Below are 21,294 nucleotides of genomic sequence, written 5' to 3'. Positions count from 1 at the left end.
CATTACAATAGATTGTTATATACCTATTCCCATTTCTAAACGTTTGAATTATACCCCCCACTGTAAATTGACGATCTGTCCAGTCTCCTTTATCATTAAACTATGGTTGATCACATGATCAGTGACAGTAACCCTAATCTCAACAGAAACCACTCTTCTTGTTCCTTTTATTCATCACCTTCCCCATCTGATCTATCTTCCTCTTCTTGCTCCTCTTTGAACTCCTTCTCCTCCTCTGATTCAAACTCTACCTTGTCCTCCAGTGTCTTCCTCCAGTACTCTGTCTGCAATTGTTTGCAACCATTGTTCAAAGCCTATTCTAAATCCATGATTGGTTGGTGTTAATTAAAGAATAGTGTTTGCATATATGATCAAAACAATCAAAACAATCAAGATACAGCCTATTAGAAGTCAAAGTTCATTTTAGAAATTGTGTGACAAGTAAAAAAAAAAAAAGAATTTGTACAATTCATCTACATCTAACCCCACACCTAAACCTACAAATATAAACCTATTAATTATATAAAACTTATTAATTATACCATTTTTACTATTAGTTAATTGAAATGGTATTGTACATCCTACAGCATATTTAAAATTCATACAACTTGAAACATGGTAACTTCCTTTTTAAAACAAAAAATGAAAACAAAACTGCACAAATATAGGCACATTATTTCTCTGCAAACTGCTTTCAGACTGAATTTTTGTGGTAATTTCTGTGTGCTCTGTTATCTGTCCAACGTTGAAACAATGAAAGACAGACTGCAGTTTGATAGCACGTCAGAGTGACTGTGTGTGTGTGTTATATAATACATGTGGCCTTCTGTATGACCTATATTAAATTTGAGGGTGTGTGTTTGGGTGGGGTTATTGATGAATAAGTAGCATGTGGTCCTGACAGCTGTTAAGGCAAGGATAATGGGCTAGAGGGGGTGTCCTTTATTTGTGTGTGAGTGCCATAAGATGTAGTGATTATTATAGCTGTGAACACAACTTGTGAATGTAAATTTGTATAGTTTTTAAAATTACAAAATGTTTAGTATTGTAATAGCATTTCCGATGTGAAAGAGCCAGGCTTTCAATTATCAGCATAGAGTCAGGTCTGTTTTGTAGATTATTCAGGCCAAGAGCAACGCATTTACATAGAAAGACATTATATGACTTCCATGTAAAATGACCTTTTTACAGGTTTTTTTTTCATTGTTATTTCACAAAAATCTTAGACTACAATGCATAACTTAAAAAAAGCAAAAAAAATAGCTATTAGTTTATTAATATTAATAATAATTAGTATTAAGAACAATATAACAATATAATTAACATTATATTTTTGTCTGTTTATTTATTTTTGGAACATCAGATCACATGCTTGATTTATTATGTATTCCATATCAATAAACCTTTTCTATCATTGTATACTGTATATCTATTTGAATGACAGACTCATAATCAGCAGTCCCTGTTGACTCAGTGGTTCACTGTGAGTCTTGCACTTTTGAGTCAGAGACTTTTGGATCCATTTGCAGCTTTTATTTAAATTGGGTAAACATGCAGACAGAGGTCAATCAACTGTGTAAGGTATGAAAAAGAATATCCAAATTATAAACAATTACCAGGCGCAGGGTCAGGACAGGAGGCAGACAGAGAGAAAGCAGGTTAACACAGGCAGACAAAATCAAAGGGGTAAAAACCGGTAGAATGTATATAATGCTCAGAAATGACAGCCAGGGCAAATCAAGACTTCGCAACAACTGAACAGGTGAACTATTTAGGTGAGGGTGCCCTCCGGTGGTCATCGGAGAGAGCCACAGAGGCGCGGTCTGTGACAACGTGTTCATGCATAGTGTAGCTGACAGAAAAAATTAAACTAAAAATGTAACACTATGCGTTGTCTTAGTAACATATGCTTGCTAAACATTATTTTGAATAGGAGGGCCGGTGTCATGCAAAGGTTAGCTCCAACTTGCTTCAACACACCTGCTTAGAAGTTTCAGGTATACCTAGTAAGACCCTGATTAGCTGCTTCAGGTTTGTTTGATTAGGATTGGAGCTCAGGACTGAACTTGGTGACCCCTGCTTTAGGCCCTCCTAAATTTTAAAGGAGTTTGCTTGGATGCATGGAATCTTTTAAAATTTAATACAGCTTAGTGTGTGTGGGCGGGGCAGGAACAGTACAAACCAGAGAAACAAATCAGCACACGCAAACGATTCTTTTTTTTCATTGAACCCAACCCATATTACCTCTACAACAAACATGAACACATCAAATGGGCAAATGTTCAAAAGGACGTTGTGATCAATGGCTGGGTGATCAAAGTAATGTGAACACAATATGCTTTTATCCTCATCAACCAGATATTTTTCCCTCAAAACAATATACAGTGTTATATGAATATATATTTAACTAGTATAATAAGTATGTATTATATAATATATAATATGTATATATATATATATATATATATATATATATATATATATATATATATATATATATATATATATATATATATATATATATGTGTGTGTGTGTGTGTGTAATTTTTGTGGACATTTAATATTTTGCTATTCTATATATATTCTATGTATATTAAAGTCATATTACACAAGTTATCTATTATTGGTGTAGTTAAAAATTAACTTTTTTGTTAACGTTTAGTAAACAGTCAATAACGTACTTAACTGTATCAATGTATTTTAATCTTTTGTCTATCAACCAACCAATCAAATAGAAATAATATATATTTTTGAACTAAAGCAGTGATAAGACACTAGTGTTATGACATTTGTGTGAATTACTTTTCTGTGTCATTTAGACCAGTTTGCTGAAAATAATTTAAGGAATTTAATTTAGTCCTAAGAAAAACATCAAAACAATGGTTTGTAATGAATGCAATGAACTTAAGCATTCAAAAGTTTTAGATTTACTTTTGGGGCCAATGTTTATACTGTATAATAGCAAGTGTTTGTCTCACAGTGAAACTGCATTTTGTCGCAGAAATAAATTTAGTTTTTAGTTTTAGTCAATTTAGTTTCCTCAAAATAAAATAAAATAAATAGCATAAAAACACAAAATACTTTTTAAAAAGTGCAGGGAAAATCTGAGACAAAAATGCAGATGGTAAAGGTTAAAGCTGTTAGAATTAGAATTAAAATATGATACTACTACTACTACTACTACTAATAATAATAATAATGTTTCACTTTGTGTGGAGGTTCCCTCTGCCAACACCCCTACTACCCCCACCCACCCCCTTCTTTGGGAGACACTCTCCCTTCACTTCTCATCATGTCAAATTACAAAAAGCAACAGAACCGACATGAACAGTGATAATGATCACAGCTGGCTGTGAACTATAAGCAAACAACAAATTGTTTTGTTGATGATCTCATGATACTCATTGTTATTTAAGGATAACATTATGAATTCTGAACTGAATCTTTCCAAAACTGCATGGTCATTTAAACATTTCATTGATCTGGGGAGGGTCACCAGACAATGCTTACACTCTCTCTCTCTGTCTCTCTCTTCCTCTCTCTCTCTCTCTCTCTCTCACACACACACACACACACACACACACACAAACACAAACACACACATTGCTCTACACAATCTGTAGAGTTCAGTTTGTCACATTGTACTGGCAGAAACAAACTCTGTTAGTAGTGTCAGGATGAGAGGAGACACGAGGTGACAGATGAGGGTCTGACATTCACCCTGACATACACACCCTGAATCTTAGCTTCCAGTTACAGTGTTGATGTACTACACTTGCGCACTAAAACCACACACATGCATAAATACCAGACCAATCCAACCTACTGCTCTTTGTTTGCTTAATTATGCACTAGAACACTTTTGGCGCCTTAAATGAGGTGTTTTTGTCCCAAGCCCCCTTGCCCTGGTGCCAACCAACATTATAAGTCCTGCTAGGGGTGTGCTTGACTTTTCTAATTTAAGTCCTGGAAAACCCTTGAAAACAGCCATGGTAATGAAAAGGTACTCGATTGTTTAAAAGGGAGTATATATGAAATTTGTATTTATTTTTTTGTTTCGATCATATTCTATCGCAAAATTAACCATACAATGCGTCAGGAATTAATACAGACCCATATCACTCGGCTTTTGGAAGTGCACACAGTCTAGCAATATTACTTCTTAAAGTGAAAAACGGTCTCACAATATCAGTAAAAAGTTGATTTTTTAAATTTTTGATAGAGATAGCATTATATTGTCTTTAATTGCATATGCTGTTTGTTTGGGTTTCATTTGGGAAAGCATATAAAGTCTGACACGATGTTTGTTGCACTGTTATTATTTATTACAATGCTAAATTAACGTTAGTACGCTAGTCACTACATGCCATTATTACTGATTTCATTTATTTTAAAATGTGTTCTTAGCTTGATCAAGTTTGTTACTGTGGACATGCTAGAAAACATTTGAATGGTCTGAGCCATCATGTGGTTACAAATAAACAAAATGAAAGCAATTCAATGCAGGCTACCATGTTTTGCATAAACCTTTTATAAGTTTTTGTTTGTTCAAGATTAAAGTATTTTCAGCATCATTACTCTAGTCACATTTTCTTCAGAAATTATTCTAATATTATGATTTATTACCAGTGTTGTAAACAGTTGTGCTGTGTAACACTTTCTATAACCTGTGATAAATGTAGGATTCTTTGAAGAATAAAAGAACACCATTTATTTAAAATATAATAATTTTGCAACAACTATTCAGACTATTCAACATATTTTGGATAGGAGTCGGAACGGGGGGCGGGATGGTGGGCAAGGTCCATGTGGGGATAGAGTCCAGAACACTGCAAGCATGGCGAAAGCCCTCTAGTGTGGAGCAGAGGGCCTCCAGAGCGGAGAGCTGGTGAGTCAGAGGCCCAACACGGCCGATCTGGCATATCTGGCGAGTCGGACGCCCACAGGGCAGATCAGGTGGCTTGGAGAACCCAGCAGTAACTGGGACCTAAGAAGGGACGAGACACAAAAGACAGGTAGAGCAGACGGGACTGGAACCCTGCAGGGTGGACTGGGCTCGCCAGGACAGCATACGTGAGACTGGGACCTGAAAGAAGCAGATAGAGAGACAGACAACATAGACCAGGCATTCGTGGCAGCGTCCTTTGCCGCAAAAGGACTGAATAAAGGTTCACTACCGGCCTTCATAGCCGTGACTGAACTGGACAATGATTCACAGGCGACCCTGATAGCCGGGAAGGAACAGCGTGAGAGTTCATAGAAGGCTTCGATAGCCGTGACTGGATGGGACGAGGGCGACCTGATGACCTTCACAGCCGTAGCTGGGCAAGGCGAGGATTCCTCAATAATCTCTCTAGCCGTACTTGAGCTGGGAAAAGGTTCATAGGTGATCTCAAAGACCTTGAACGGAGACACTGTGGGCCCATACTCTGGGCAGGCAGAGGGCTTTGTCATGACTGATACCCACTCCAGAGGTTCTACGGCAGATGCCGACACCTCTGTAGCAGGCTGGCAGATGGGAGAGGTCTCAGGAGCAGACTAAGGGTTAGAAAAGGTGCAGACATGTAGACATGAAAGTCCTTTGGAGCAGGCTTGTGACACTGGAGTGGATTGGTGGGCAGGAATGGGCTCAGGAGCAGATTTGCAGAAAGCTGTAGGAGTTGAGCAGTATGTGGCCCAAACACACAAAATGGCAACCGCCATTACAGGAAGTGCAGTGAATGGGGCGTAGAGAACAGTCTTAGAGATGACTTGTGCTGATTCCCTGGGAATACCGGCTGCCCTCACTGATATCACTGGTGGGCCCTCTGAATTCCCTGGTGTCCTCAAATGCAGCATCCACAATGCCTGGAAATAATGGAGAGGCATCCATGCTGGCTGAGAACTGGGGCTGTATGTCTGCAATGGCTAAAGGCTCCAGTTTGGCAGCGAGCTTGTGCAGTGGCTCAGGGCAGACCTCCATCTTGTGCAGAGGCTCTGGGAAGGCAGCCATCTTGTGCAGTGACTCTGGGAAGGCAGCCATCTTGTGCATTGGCTAAGGCGTGGTAGCCATCTTGGCTAATGGATCAGGTGTGGAAGGCATCTTGTGCACAAGCTTTGGTAGCAAAGCCGCCATTAAAGGAGTCGATGCGGTGTCATCTTTCTCAGTAATACCCAGAGTGAATTCTGACCCCACAGATATTAAGGAAAACTCCACAAACTGTGCAGCGACCCCCATGGACCCTCACAAATAAGTTGTGTCCTGAGTGGTTGATTTATTCCCTCACAAAAGAAGTCAATCAATATATTGTCTGGTAAGTCTGAGTGGTAAGCAAGGTTTAGATATTTTTGAATATAATCTTCAAGTGATCGGGTGCCCTGCTTGACGGTCAGCAATGACGTAGCGAAGCACATACTGCTGGTGGAGGAAAATATTTCCTGACTTGTTCTTCCAAAACACCTCAAAGTGGCTCAATAATAGTTAGATCTGGTGACTGTGTAGGTCATGGGAGATGGTCCTCCAGAATGGCTCGGTAGGCTTTGGCAGTGATGCGCCCATCTAGCACAAGTATTGGACCTAGGGAATGCCATGATATTGCAACCCAAACCATCACTGATTCACCGCATGCTTCAATCTGGCCATGCAACAGTCTGGGGGGTCTGTGACTCAGTAACACTGTAAAGACAGTAACCGAGAACAATACTGGTCGATACTACTGGTCAATGGCAATATAAATGACAATATAAAATGACAATAAACAGTGAAAATTCTTATTTGGGTCATATATTTCAAGACGTAGACTAGAATCTGTAATTACTAAGCACAGGATTCACAACATTGCGGTGACTGACAGCCTCATATTCACCTCAAAACATTAGATTCATTCACACTGGAGTTACACCGGCATATAACTACACACATGGAATATAATTTCACAAGGAACTGCAATTCTAGGTTTTCAAACAGATATGTGAGTAAATGTAATTAATTACTTTCCACCTCTGAGGGTAAATCACATTTTACTGTCAGATGCTAAACAATGCCAACAACCACCAGATAACTGTGCGTCAATCTCCAAACATTCTGTAACCTGACAGCTGCTGTAACAGATGTCAGCATGGGTAACACACTGGTCCAGCAAAACCTGTCAAACAAGCCTGTTGGTGTTGGCCGGCTTTTTACTGTATAGTACGAATGAAGAGAAACACCATTCTAGACTAATTCCAGTATTTATAAGAGTGCTTTAAAATCAGATGGAAAGAAAGAAAAAATTTACATTGAAATTCATTTCAGAAAAAAAGATATATAACACTGATTTACAAAATCATTATATGTCAGTCATTAAATGTTATATCTATTATATTTATTACTGTGAGTATTTTAAATAAATAACAACAGAAAACTGAAAAAAATGCAAGTCCCTAAGCATCTTGTGTGTAAAAGTGGATTTTTGATTACAAAACAAATACTTGCAGATGTGCTTGTAATGCAAAGGGCAGTTTTATTCTATATATTTATATGTGCATCATACCACAGCATTGTTCTTTGGGAACATCATTTCCATGGTTTCACCACGCACCCCAGTAAACCCTTGACCTCTTTGACCCTGAGGTCATCAAGTGCCATATGGGGGTCTGATATTGAGAATAAACTTGGATTTATTTTTTGTACAGACTGTATGTGTCTAACAGTCTGCAGATTATGCGTCTCATGAGACCATTTTTATTGGCCCTTTATTATGAGCAATTCTGACACATTTGTCTCTTGAGGTTTCCCTTTGTCATTTAATCTGCACAACACAGGAAGGGGAGTGGGGGCAGCAGGTGCAGGGGCTTGACTGACACATGATTGACAGGCATTTTGTATAATTATCAGAATATGTAAGTAAATGTCAGACTGGCAAACAGTAAAGAGGTTTAACAAGATATTTCTTTTTGTTTTTTGGACTCACAGACTCCCACCATTACCACAAATTTTATATGTTTGATTATAGAAAGAAAAAGGGGCCTGTGCTTAAATTAAAATTTTGTCAAATTTAAATTTAAATTGTCCCCAAAACATGGTTAAGTTGGTATATACGTATATAAACTCATGCATGCACATATACACACATCCAAGTATGCACACTCAAATACACACACACACACCCTGCTGGCCAGCTGTTCATGGCAAGGTCAGCATAGATCAGCTGTGTTATGTGTGTGTGTGTGTGTGTGTGTGTGTTAGACTGAGTCATTGGGGTAGGACTCTTTACTTGGCTGGTGGTTAACCATTTTTGGCATACAATTTTTTGTCATATAGCAGTCTTCAGCAATGTCCAAAATATTTATTTCCTTTTTTATGAACAACTGGATGATTGTAGTAAAGTCATAGACATACATGTACAAATGTGTCTGTGTGTGAGCATCACTTACTGTCACTATATGGTAGAGATACATGCTAAAATGTGTTATATAAAAAGCACAATTTGTGACATTTTGGCAATTGGTGTGGCTAGATCAAAAAGGGACAAGTTCAGCACTAGGTTATTTTGACCCAGTTGACTGTACAATATGTTTTAGAATTGGTATACATATTTAGATTTTGGATATTATACAACTCCTTGCAAACACCAGTCAACCCAAGCCACCACAATTTTATAAATATGTTTAAATATATGCAGTTTATTTATTTAACAGAAAATAACAAGAATATAGACAAATTATATGTGTGACAAAAACTGCAGAAAAAATGTAAATTCAGTTGTTATACAGCTTATACTTTTTTATTATTATTTTTTTTAAGTTGAATATTGATTAATGTGAATATTGATGAATAAATACTGAATAACTTACATGACCCAATTTGAGCAAGTTTTTTGCCAGTGAAAATAGTCACACTATTGTCTCACAGGGCTTTAGAGTTTGACTCCTGCCACACACTAAATGAAATTGAAAGTTGGGAATAAACATTTTTATAGTGCAGGTTGAGCATGGAGGGCATGGAGTTTAGCTTTAGCATGCCTAAACATTCCTGCCTGGATGTTTCAAGTATACCTAGTAAGAACTGAATTAGCTGCTTCAGGTGTGTTTGATAAGAGTTCAACAGGTCACCTGCCTTCCTGGACCAAACTTAATGACTCCTGTTATAATGTATCAAAAGCAATAAATTGGTTCTTTTTAATCACTCATCTAAAATGCCAGTCTACTTAACAATTACCAGACACTACTTGAGTGGTTTCTGTGTAAGAACATTTTTTTTTAACCTTAGCACAAGGTTAAAAGTTAAAAGTTTATTATTATTTATTATTATTTTTACAAACAAACAGAGAGTGGCTGGCATGCATGCTCTTTTTAAAATATTCTCATTCCAAAACCAACACCATTGGGTTAATTAATTTAGCTTTATTTTAAAAAAAATGTTTGCTGCACTGTGGCATCATAATTAGTTTTTTTTTTTTTTTTTTTTTTTTTTTAAATATTAGTGTATAATTTACAGGTTTTAATATCTTTGTTTGGTTGTTTATTTATTTTAGGTGACCTGCTTGCAAGATTTTTTTGGTGATGATGATGTTTTCATTGCCTGTGGACCAGAAAAATTTCGCTATGCACAGGATGACTTCTCCCTGGATGAAAACGGTAAGTCATAGATTTTAATACATAACTAAATTGTTAACTTCAATTGTTGACTATAAAATATAAGAAGAAAAAAATATTATAATAACTTTCATGAATTAATCTTAATACACATTAATACACAAATATTGTAAACACTAATTTACTTATTAAACATTATTTAATGATTAACTGCATTGTTTATTGTAAATTGAAACGAAAATTTTCAACAATGACATCTGTCATTTATTAATTCTTATTAACAAACATTATATAATACAGAATCATTAGATAATGGCATTACACTTGCAAATAATACACTCATGCACTAAAAATAAATATACAAATGATTAATTATTTACTTGTCATTGAATGTCATTGAACTTCAGCTCACATATACATTTTTTTTTAATTTGCTGTAAAAAATATTTTAAGCACAAAATATTTGCATACTATGAATTAAGTTATAATCATGCGTTTTTCTTATTAATGAATTTGTCACTGCAAAAGTTGATGACTTCTCTGTTTGTATGCTTCAAGAATGTATTTTTCTTCATACTTTTAAAGGCATACCTTTTACCTTTGATTTGTCTTTTTTACTCTTGCTGTAGAGTGTCGCGTTATGAAGGCCCCCAAAGGACAGAGGGGCTCTACTAAGAGTCCCGGTCCCGTTCGACGCTGCAAGTCACCGGCTGATTCCAGTGAGCCTATAATTATGTGATTCATATCAGCTCAACATGTTTAACCCCATAATGAAGCTTTACTAATTAGTTAATTCACGGCTAAAGCACCTCAATTTCTTGCATGAATGATAGACAGGCTTTCTACAATAATACACTATTTCATTCTAAACAGCTCCATGTTATTATATTAGCACTTTTTTTGTTTACATAGTTAAATTATGCATTATTATGAATTATATGTTGTTTTATGTTTTATGAGATTTTTAGCACCTTGTCACAAGTTTTTTTAATTCTGTGATAATCGCTTAATTGGTGATGTTTGTATGTGTTCTTGTATCAGCCTATGCAATTAACATTCAGTATGCATAAACAGTTAATACTTTTTAGTACATTAAAAATTGGTGAACATTTTAGTAATGCACTTTTTAGTCATGGGTCTCTGTGTGATGTCTGACACACGATGTTGAGATTGATGTAAGCAGATCGATTTTCTCTATTACATGTTTAATATTTTAGAGAAGAAATCTCACTCAATCGTGTAAGCGAGACTTAACCATATGGCATCTATACAAAGAAACTCAGGCAAACTGTGTTCCATCAACACCTTAATATGGTGAAGTACAGGTATTAACCTGGCAGGGGTACCCTAATTTCAGAGGTGGCGGCTGGGAAAGTAGGGTATTTTAGTGACAAGGAAAAGGGAAACTGTAATACGTCTTTGAACTTTTAATCCACAGTCAGCAGCTGCATGCCTTGACTGCCATCTTTTGGTGGCAGAGTCTCACAGAGTTCTAAATCGTTTAAAGCTTAAAGTTAAAGTTTAGTTTGTGCACAACTAACTTCATCAAACAAAACTGTAAAATAAATACTCTTTTTCCACATATGTTTTCTGAATAATTGCTGAATATTTGCTAGTCTAGTAAGTCTAGACCTTAAGTCTTAAAAAATAATAAAATAAAATAAAAGTAATGTGTACATTTGCTAATACGTTATCAAATTTAATGATGTTGTTAAAATTTAACTATGAGTATACTACTATACACAGTGTAGATAACTTCAAAACTAAGAGTCATGCATGTTCTAAAAATTATGTTTTCATGAGGTTTTTAATGTAAAGACATTAAGGACATATTTGTTTCAATGTTTTTGCATTGCCTGAGTGCATTAATTTTTTGAATTAGAATTAGATCTATATCACTGTATCACTGCACACTCACTGGTGGCTGGACTAACATTTATTTTTAAGCCTATTTCTTTTCATGTTTCTTTTGTCTCACCCCCTTGTTTTAAAATCCATCTTTTATGTTTTGTATTGCACTGCCCTATTTTTGAAATAAATGAACAAAGACATTTTGAGTACTTTCTATTTGGCTATTTTTGTTTAACTTCCATTCCTTTGCAACATCGCTTTAGTTCTCTCGTTGCCAGTTCCCTATCAGTCTGTCACGTCAGATATGATCAATGAATTGGGATCTCGCTTCGACAAGACCAATGTACTTTGGCATGCACTGATTGCATCCATCTGCAGATGATCACAGTGTGGCGAGCAGCTGGTGCAGCGCATATTCAGCTTTTCGCTTCAGAGCTGAGCCTTACAATGTTCTGCTCCCTCTCCTGCTTAGAGGAAAGAGTGAATGGTGATACAGCATCTTTAGCGGTGGTCGTCCCAGCAGTGGATTGCCACATCAGGTTGCACTTCCTGTGCACCTTAGCAGATCATAGCTTAGCTCCTTAGCTTACCATCATGGAGACACCGTTTCCTGCAAAGGGGTGGGGTATCCATTCCTCTGCCAAGATCTAGGGCTCCCCCTGCTGGGAGCAGCCAAGTGAGCGCTACTTCTGGTGGAGGTCTAACGGTGAATTCTCCTCTGAGGGATCCTTCTTCCATTGGCATGCCGTAGCCAGTGGAGCTGCCAGGGGAACAGCTTGAACCCTCATGTAGGGTTCCAGTTGTAATGCTGCTACAACTTACAACTAGGAGTTCCTGTGCTACCCTCCTGAGCCTGTAGGCATTCTTCGGCTCTGATTGGCCATGCTTACATGGCCTGTGGAGAAGCTGCACCTGTGGTACACGATATGGTGTTGTTGCAGGTTCGTCAAGCTAAGGCACTGAAGGACCTGCACGAGGGTTGCCATGCTCCGGAAGTTCTGAAAGGACTCTTCACCACAACGAAGGTTGCGGTGCAGTCTCTGGGTCATGCAAGGTCCACCAGGGCAGCTGCCATGGCCGTCTAGGCCCCTGCCAAACCTGGTGGCAAGCCTAGATGCAAGCGATCCTGAGACGGGCAACACAGTGATGGAGGGAGCTGAGAATTGACCTTCTTGCAGCAAGAGTCTCCCTCCACCCATAAATTCTATGTGGCTACGATCGCTGCAAACCACAACCCCATAGAAAGGAGGTCCATTGGAAAGCATGACCTGATCATTACATTTCTAAGGGGGGCCAGGAGGTTGAATCCCCCACGGTCCCCCACTATTACCCTCTTGTCTGTAGTGCTGAGAGCACTGCAGCATGCCTCATTTGAGCCTTTGCCAGCAGTTGATCTGAAGTTTTTATCAATGAAGACTCTGCTCCTGCTCGCACTGGCCTCCATCAAGAGGGTAGGGGACCTGTAGGCATTTTCGCTCAACGAATTGAGTATGGGCCAGCAGATTCCCAGGTAACACCTATGCAGTAGCCTGGCTACATGCCCAAGGTTCCCACCACTCCGTTTAGACATCAGGTGGTGAACCTTCAAGCACTGCCCCTGGACAAGGCAGACCCAGTCCTAGCTTTGCTCTATCCCGTCTGAGCACTAAGATGCTATGTTGACCAGACAAAAAGCTTCCTCCAACCCTCAGCAACAAGATGTGGCGGGGCATCTGGCACCAGGCCCTCACTTGATAAATCCTTGCGAACCAATAGAGGGCTGTGAGCCATGTGAAGTACTCAAGATTTCTTCATGTGTGTATTTCCACAGTATAGCCTCAGAGCCCCATGTTTCCCTGACACACCTTCTTCTACCTTAAGAGGCTTCCTTAACCTCCAATTTTCCATATACATTTGAATACTGGGACGTTCCCTAGTGTTCCAGTCTTACTGAGTGGGTAGTACTTAGCAACTGTAGATGGCTCTTGTGGTTGAGCCCAGGACTTCACCAAACTGAGGGGGCTTGAGAGGCTCCCACAGGACACTGGAAGTGGCTGCATCCATGGGGTTTTGGTAAGGATCCCAATTCATCGGTTATAACCAAAATGACTCTGAGTGACTGGCTGAAAGGGAATGTTTTGGTTACTTATGTAACCGTCATTCCCTGACGTCCCATCCCAACAGTGCTGTACCACCGCTGAGCAGCCAGGTCACCGGCTCAGCTCCTCAGCAAAAACCTGAATATGTGCTCCACCAGCTGCTCATTTATTTTTAATCTGTGATCAGCTGCAGATGGATGCAATCAGTGCATGCCAATGTGCATGTCATCTCATTTTAATACACTCAAAGTGGATTGGTCTCTCAAATTGATATCCCAATTTGTCAGTCATATTCCATGTTACATACATAACCGAGATGTTTCTCTCTTTCCATTCTATATTTTAAATTGTTGTTTATTTTTAAACAGAGTGTAAAGTGATTGTTATTAGTCTACAAAGTAATCATATAATCAAAATGATCACAATTAATAGCATTTCACATATGCCTTTTAAAGGTTTCTCCTATGGTATCTGGCTGCCAAACCCTAATAGATCTATTTGAAATATTTTTTCCTTTTTTAACTACAACAGATTGTAATCACATATCAAGGTTAATCTGCAAAACAATGCATTTAATTAGCACATGAAAGGGACTTTTTAAGATCAGCACTCTTAGAGAAGTTTCGCATTTCTCCTTATTCAGATTTACCAACATCAGCTGGCTTTCCTTCTGACATTCTCTTTGTTTTAGTTATTCATTAGCTGGAAGTCTTTTAAGGCCTGGCACCTGGTCCTTAGGTTTTTTTGTACTGCTTAAAATGAAAGCTCTGTTTTTAAAACAGCCTTTAGTGCTTGAGTACACATGATCACACCACTCTCACATGTAAACACAGCTCTGGTGTATCATAGCAACCTGCACTAATCATAGAGAGATGTGTAAATGAGTTCCAGCATACAGATACAGCAGTTGGCTAGACAATCGTTGACAACATGATTACACACAGGATGAGGGGATACAATGCTTAACCGCGCAATTTGTCTTTTCTTTTACCTTAATATTTCTGTCCATGGCTCTTTATCTATCCCTCTCTTTCACGTTTGTACTTTTTCTTTTCTTGTCTAGCTAATGGAACAGGCTCCAGTAGTCAGCTCTCTACTCCCATCTCTAAGCAATCTCCCATCTCGACCCCAACTAGCCCTGGCAACACTCGCAAACAGAAGGTAATGTTCTGTCAGTTCTTGTATCTATATACTTTAATGACCTAAACCATCATTGCTTTATTTTTCTTTTATAAATATGCTTGTAATGGCATGTTACTATACTATTTATGGTAGCACTTTATTTTACAGTATGTGTACTACATGGTACATTAATTGTAAATATATTGTACCTACAGGCAAATGAGTGGTAACACAAGGTGCTTACCTGAAGTGTATGTACGATGGTAACATATAAGAAATATGACCGTACATGCATGGTAATTAGTTTCTACATACAGACAAGAATTACACTTACAGGAAGTACCCATACATGGTATCTAATGAGACACTTTACTGTACTTACTTATGTATACACATGATAAATATGTAGTACTTAAGGATAAGTGGGTACAAACAGGCACGTCCTTACAGTATCCATATATGACGCATTACTGTACGTGAAATGATAAGCACATGATAAAATTTACTTTTATATGGGAACAAACAATACAGTATGGACACATGATAAATATGTGGTACTTACAAACAAGCGTGTATTAATGCTAAATTGCTCTCCACAACAGGGTTTACAAAATTTGAAGAATTGAAAATTACTGTGTAATGTAAGTACTGGTGTATGTACCTGTACAGACTAAGCTATGCAGTATTCAAGTTGGGGGGTACCATTAATTGTGTAATTAATGGTAGATGGTACATAATAAGTATATGGAAATAGGACTGTAAAATAAAGTGCACCATTTTACATAGGAATTATCAACACTTCCTATGCCTATGAGGAAGTGCCTGTTTGTACCCTCCATAAGTACTACATAGGTACCATGGATATACATAAGTACAGTAAAAGGTCTAATTAGTTACCATGTGCAGGCACTACCTGTAAGTGACCGTTCTCACCCATACTTATCTGTCTGTTCAAAGTAATTACTATTTATGACTGTTAAGTACAGCTGTGTTTCTTGTTTGTTACCATGTATGTACACATACTACTTGCCTGTAAGACAAGATATTTGTCTGATGTTTATTTGCACAAAAATGCAGCATAATCAGAGTATGCTGCACAAAACATTTTTTTTTTAAGGTTTTGTTAAAAGGTACAATTTAGATGTATTTCAACTTTTAAAATGTACAAATAAAAAAAATAAGTATAATATTTATGTATCTTTATATCACTGTTTACATCATACAAAAGCTAATATAAAAGGAAATAAAACATAATTGACAGATTTGGATTACAGTGCACAGTTTCATTTTGTAATCATGTAGTGTTTTTGGTGTATAGTTGTATTGTCAGTCACAGGATGTCAGAGAAAACACCTTTTGTGGTCCATGGCAAACAAAGTGAGCATTAAATTAACAAGTAAAGGGTAAACGATTGCATAAATGTTATTTATTTTAAAATACATAACATTTTAAAATTAAGTTTTGTCAATGATATGATGACAATAATAAAATAAACGCCACATTTCAATATTTGTAAGGATTCGTTTTTAGGTGTTGTCAATAGATCCGTTTAGATGTTTAGATGTTTAAGATGCTGAAAATGTCATTATTGTACATTTTAGTGCCTATAGAAATGTAAGTAAATATACATTTTATAGAACCACATGTCAGTAAAGTACATAAAAATTATCATGAGATCACGTTGATACATTGAAGTCAAATTTGTATAATTTTTATCTGACTGATATCTGTTCTGAAAAAAGTACTTCATATAGGCAGCATGCTAGTAATCCATTTCAGACAAAGCCTTGATCTTCATTATCATTAACTACAATTTTTCTTTATTTAACTTTGCTTTCCTACCTTATCTTCACCTCTAGGATTTATACTTGCCTTTGTCTCTGGAAGATGATGATTCACAGGGGGAGTCCATGTAGACTCTCCGTTTCCTGTATGTCAGTCAACATGCCAGTCACAAAGGTATATCTGGTGCTATCTGTCTTGAAAACATCAAAATCACCACCCTAGTGACCAGGGTGAATGCACGCATCACCTTTGCTGCCCCTTGGCCATAAGGCTTTAGACCTCGAGGCTTTGCAGCGATGGTCAGTGCACTATTTGCTGCTTGAGAATTTGTCACATTCATTTTCAGTGTTTTGATAATAGATTTTTAGTGACTGATGAAAAGTAGTATATGCAGGGCATATATTGCAGTTTGTATTGTAACAACAAACTCCTAAATTTGTACACATAGTCTGCTGTTGAAATTCATTTTATATGTATGAAAAATTTGAGCATACAGCAGGTCGGTTTAGCTGTTTAAACATTCAACCTTAATTTTTTTAGACCAATAATTTAGACTTTTTCATATTGCCTTTTTTAAAAGCTTGGTCTTATGAATTCCAAGCAGCAAATAGTAATTTTTACAATGGTGTGATTGTCTGACTTGTACAAAAACAAAAAAGAACAAAAAAAAAAGCCAACGTTAACAATTTTCACCATTAACAATTTTTATTATTCTCTTTTTGTAACCCTCTCTCTTTCACTTGCTCTCTCTGTGCAATGGTTTAGTGTGTTTTAAAGCCATTAAGGTTGAAATAGAACCCACAGAAATATTCATATCGTCATATCACTGTAAATAATGTGTACAGCCTACTCTACTCCATTAACACCATTAAAACGTAAACATAATCTTAAATGCTCATAGCTCTGAAGGTAATCATTGCAAATTGAGAGGAGGGGCCAAAAGCCATTTAATAAGGTCCTTTTACTTTGAAAATAAATAAAAATTAGGTAATTAGGTAAGCCAGTTCTCACTATTAAAGCTTTAATTCACCCCCCAAAAAATGCCTGTGTTTTACTCACCTTTGAAGTATATGTGAAATATATGTGACTTTCTTCTTTCAGAAAAATCCAGTCTGAGTTATATTTGTATGATAAATATTAATATTTTAAACATAATACACATTTTTGTCTTACTTCAGCAGCAACACAGGTATACATAAAAACTTCTTGTAGCTTCATAAAGTGAAGTTTAAACAATTGATGTTACATGGACTATTTTAATGATGTCCTTACTAAATTTGGGTGTGGCCTAATATGTGGTAATTGCATTGCTGTCTATGGAGGGTCAGAAAGCTCTCTGATTTGATGAAAAATAAAATTATTTTCTGTTGTGAAGATGAGGTGCATAAAGGTGAGTAAAAGGTGCAACAACATGAGAAAAAAATATTTTGGGGTGAACTAACCTTTTAATAGTTAGTTAATAGCAAGAATTGGACCTTAAAATAACGTGACCACAAGCATATACATTTTTTTTAAGTTGTTTTTTTATGTAAAAAAATACCTTTAGTTAATAACAGCAGATTTATTGTCTGCTATTTTTTGAAGTGATTTAAGGAAATAGAAAAATGGAAACCAGTATGACTTTGTTTCTAAAATAGCAAATATAATAAAAGGTTGTCCATTTAATACATGCTTCTTCTGAAGACATATCATTGACCAGGATTTACCAAAATTTCTTATTTACTAAAAGCCTTTCTCTGTGGTACAGCTTTTTTAATGGCATCAAAAAAGAGGTTGCCAGGTTTTATTCAATTGGCTGTCAATTGGTGTTATAACCAATTGTGACATCAAATAAGCAGGGAAGGGACTGGTTTATTTTTATTTTATTTTCAAACAAAGCTATTACAAGTCATATGATCCACATTTATGGTGCTGATTTGAAGCTCCAATGTTTTTTAACAAAAGAGTAGCATGAACATTCTTCTAATTTGTCCAAGATAAGGGAAAAAAGGATGAATTTGAAAACACCTTGTAAGGTAGAGTGTCATTTTTTCAGAAAGCCAAAGTTATGTTGAAAAGAGGGAAGCTGAAAACTAATATCTTCACTCCCCATTGGTTATGTACTTACTGAACTTTCTCATTCATTGCTTTCATTTAAAGATAAACAGAATATCACACCTGAACATTTACATATTTAAAAAAATGACTATATATGATAAAAGTACTCAATGGATATCAAAATTCATAATTTCTCAATTACATTACAGTGATCTCTGCAAGTATTGTGATATCTGTTGATCATCTCTTTGACAGACCTAGCACAATGAAACTACACACACACAATTTCCATTCTCTTAATTTCCACTGAATATTCATATTCATATTCTATATTTTTCACCTTCCATGGTGCCTTTTTAAAACCATCCTTTGTGAAAAAAAAATCAAAACAACTGAAGAAAAAAAATCTAAAAGAAAACTAAAACACGCTCATCTGTCACTTGTTTACTGTACCTTTTTGCATTGTTTGATATAAAGTGGGGCTCAAACATTAACTATAACTACAAACTCTGTAACCTGTTACTGTAGTAGTTTATCAGGGTAATTACTTAGACATGGTGCAGATGCTTTATTTTCTCCTGTAGTGCTGTAAACACAGTTGTTTGTGTACTGATATTTTTGAGCTTGGGGACATAAAAAAAAAATCTGACTTCCTCTGACTATCATGTACTTCCTGCTGTATCATCGTAACTTGTTTTGGTGATGTCATTCTGTGTATTAAACTTCTCTTTACTATTAAAATGAGATTCTCTTTCTCTTCTGTTCTGACTGCAATACTGTTCTTGAATGTTTTTTTTTCTGTTAGACATTTTGTCATTTACATTCATGGTGCCATTTTTCGATTTGAAATGCCTAATTTAAAGATATAATGAACTAGGGTGACCACCTGTCCTGCAACTTTTGACATAGCTCCTAATTAAGGAGATGGACTACAAGATGTAAGCAGTCCTCATCAAAATTCATTAAATGAAAATACATCAGCCATCTTTTAGACACATACTAGATGAAAATGTCCTGATCAGACTTGCCAGGTTCAAAAAATAAAACATAAATGCAATTTAAATATATGAAAATAAACTAGTCGTAATTAAAGAAATCAGTTTTAGCATTAATTACAATTCTTACCTTCTAGCCTGTTACTTAGTTATATTATATTTATTTAGTTAGTTTGAATAGGTCCCACTGAGTATTACAATTACATTGCACCAAACCTAGGGGAAACTGAGTATCCGTTACAGAGCCTCTCACAATTAATAAAGCATACTGGCAAAACCATATAAAGAAATTTACACACATGCTTTCCAAGTAATGTATTATTATCTTCTTCTTCTTCTTCTTCTTCCGCTTATCCGGGGCCGGGTCGCGGGGGCAACAGTCTAAGCAGGGACGCCCAGACTCCCCTCTCCCCAGACACTTCCTCCAGCTCTTCCGGGGGAACACCGAGGCGCTCCCAGGACAGCCGAGAGACATAGTCCCTCCAGCGTGTCCTAGGTCTTCCCCGGGGCCTCCTCCCGGTGGGACATGCCCGGAACACCTCCCTTGGGAGGCGTCCTGGAGGCATCCGGAACAGATGCCCGAGCCACCTCAGCTGGCCTCTCTCGATGTGGAGGAGCAGCGGGTCTACTCGAGCTCCTCCCGAGTGACTGAACTCCTCACCCTATCTCTAAGGGAGCGCCCAGCCACCCTACGGAGGAAACTCATTTCGGCGCTTGTATCCGAGATCTCATCCTTTCGGTCATGACCCAAAGCTCATGACCATAGGTGAGAGTAGGAACGAAGATCGACCGATGTAAATCGAGCTTAGCCTTGCGGCTCAGCTCCTTCTTCACCATGACAGACCAGTACAGCGACCGCATTACTGCAGAAGCTGCACCGATCCGTCTGTCGATCTCTCGTTCCATCCTTCCCTCACTCGTGAACAAGACCCCAAGATACTTAAACTCCTCCACCTGGGGCAGGAGCTCCCCACCAACCTGAAGGGGCAAGCCACCCTTGTCCGACTGAGAACCATGGCCTCAGACTTGGAGGTGCTGATTCTCATCCCAGCCGCTTCACACTCAGCTGCAAACCGCCCCAGCGCACACTGTAGGTCTTGGTCAGATGTAGCCAACAGAACAACATCATCAGCAAAAAGCAGAGAAGCTATTCTGTGGTCACCAAACCAGACCCCCTCCGGCCCCGGCTGCGCCTAGAAATCCTGTCCATAAAAATAATGAACAGGACCGGTGACAAAGGGCAGCCCTGTCGGAGTCCAACATGCACTGGGAACAAGTCTGACTTAATGCTGGCAATGCGAACCAAGCTCCTGCTCTGATCATACAGGGATTGGACAGCCCTTAGCAAAGGGCCCCTTACCCCATATTCTCAGAGCACCCCCCACAGGACACCACGAGGAACCCGGTCGAATGCCTTCTCCAAATCCACAAAACACATGTGGACTGGTTGGGCAAACTCCCAGGAACCCTCCAGCATCCTGAAGAGGGTATAGAGCTGGTCCAGTGTTCCACGTCCAGGACGAAACCCGCATTGTTCCTCTTGAAGCTGAGGTTCAACTATCGGACGGATTCTCCTCTCCAGTACCCTGGCATAGACTTTCCCAGGAGGCTGAGAAGTGTGATCCCCCTATAGTTGGAGCACACCCTCCGGTCCCCCTTCTTAAAAAGAGGAACCACCACCCCGGTCTGCCAGTCCAGAGGCACTGTCCCCCACGTCCACGCGATGCTGCAGAGGCGTGTCAGCCAAGACAGCCCTACAACATCCAGAGACCTGAGGTACTCCGGGCGGATCTCGTCCACCCCTGGTGCCTTGCCACCGAGGAGCTTCTCAACAACCTCAGTGACCTCAGCCAGGGTGATGGTCGAGTCCC

General features: G+C 38.0%; 1 protein-coding gene across 1 annotated transcript in view; it reads left to right on the top strand.

The window, feature by feature from the left end:
* Positions 1–19,169, top strand: part of LOC122345798 (neuronal migration protein doublecortin-like) — a 53,186-nt gene extending 34,017 nt beyond the window's left edge. The window contains exons 4-7 of the mRNA XM_043240268.1: positions 9,495–9,597; positions 10,185–10,274; positions 14,548–14,645; positions 16,466–19,169. Of these exons, the coding sequence (XP_043096203.1) occupies positions 9,495–9,597; positions 10,185–10,274; positions 14,548–14,645; positions 16,466–16,522 (348 nt within the window). The 3' untranslated portion in view covers positions 16,523–19,169. The remainder of the gene's footprint in view (positions 1–9,494; positions 9,598–10,184; positions 10,275–14,547; positions 14,646–16,465) is intronic.
* Positions 19,170–21,294: the final 2,125 nt, after the last annotated feature.

The sequence above is a fragment of the Puntigrus tetrazona genome, chromosome 5, assembly GCF_018831695.1.
Source record: "Puntigrus tetrazona isolate hp1 chromosome 5, ASM1883169v1, whole genome shotgun sequence".
In the NCBI taxonomy this organism is placed as follows: Eukaryota; Metazoa; Chordata; class Actinopteri; order Cypriniformes; family Cyprinidae; genus Puntigrus; species Puntigrus tetrazona.
The sequence above is the reverse complement of the archived record's forward strand: the minus strand, read 5'-3'. Positions and strand labels throughout refer to the sequence as shown.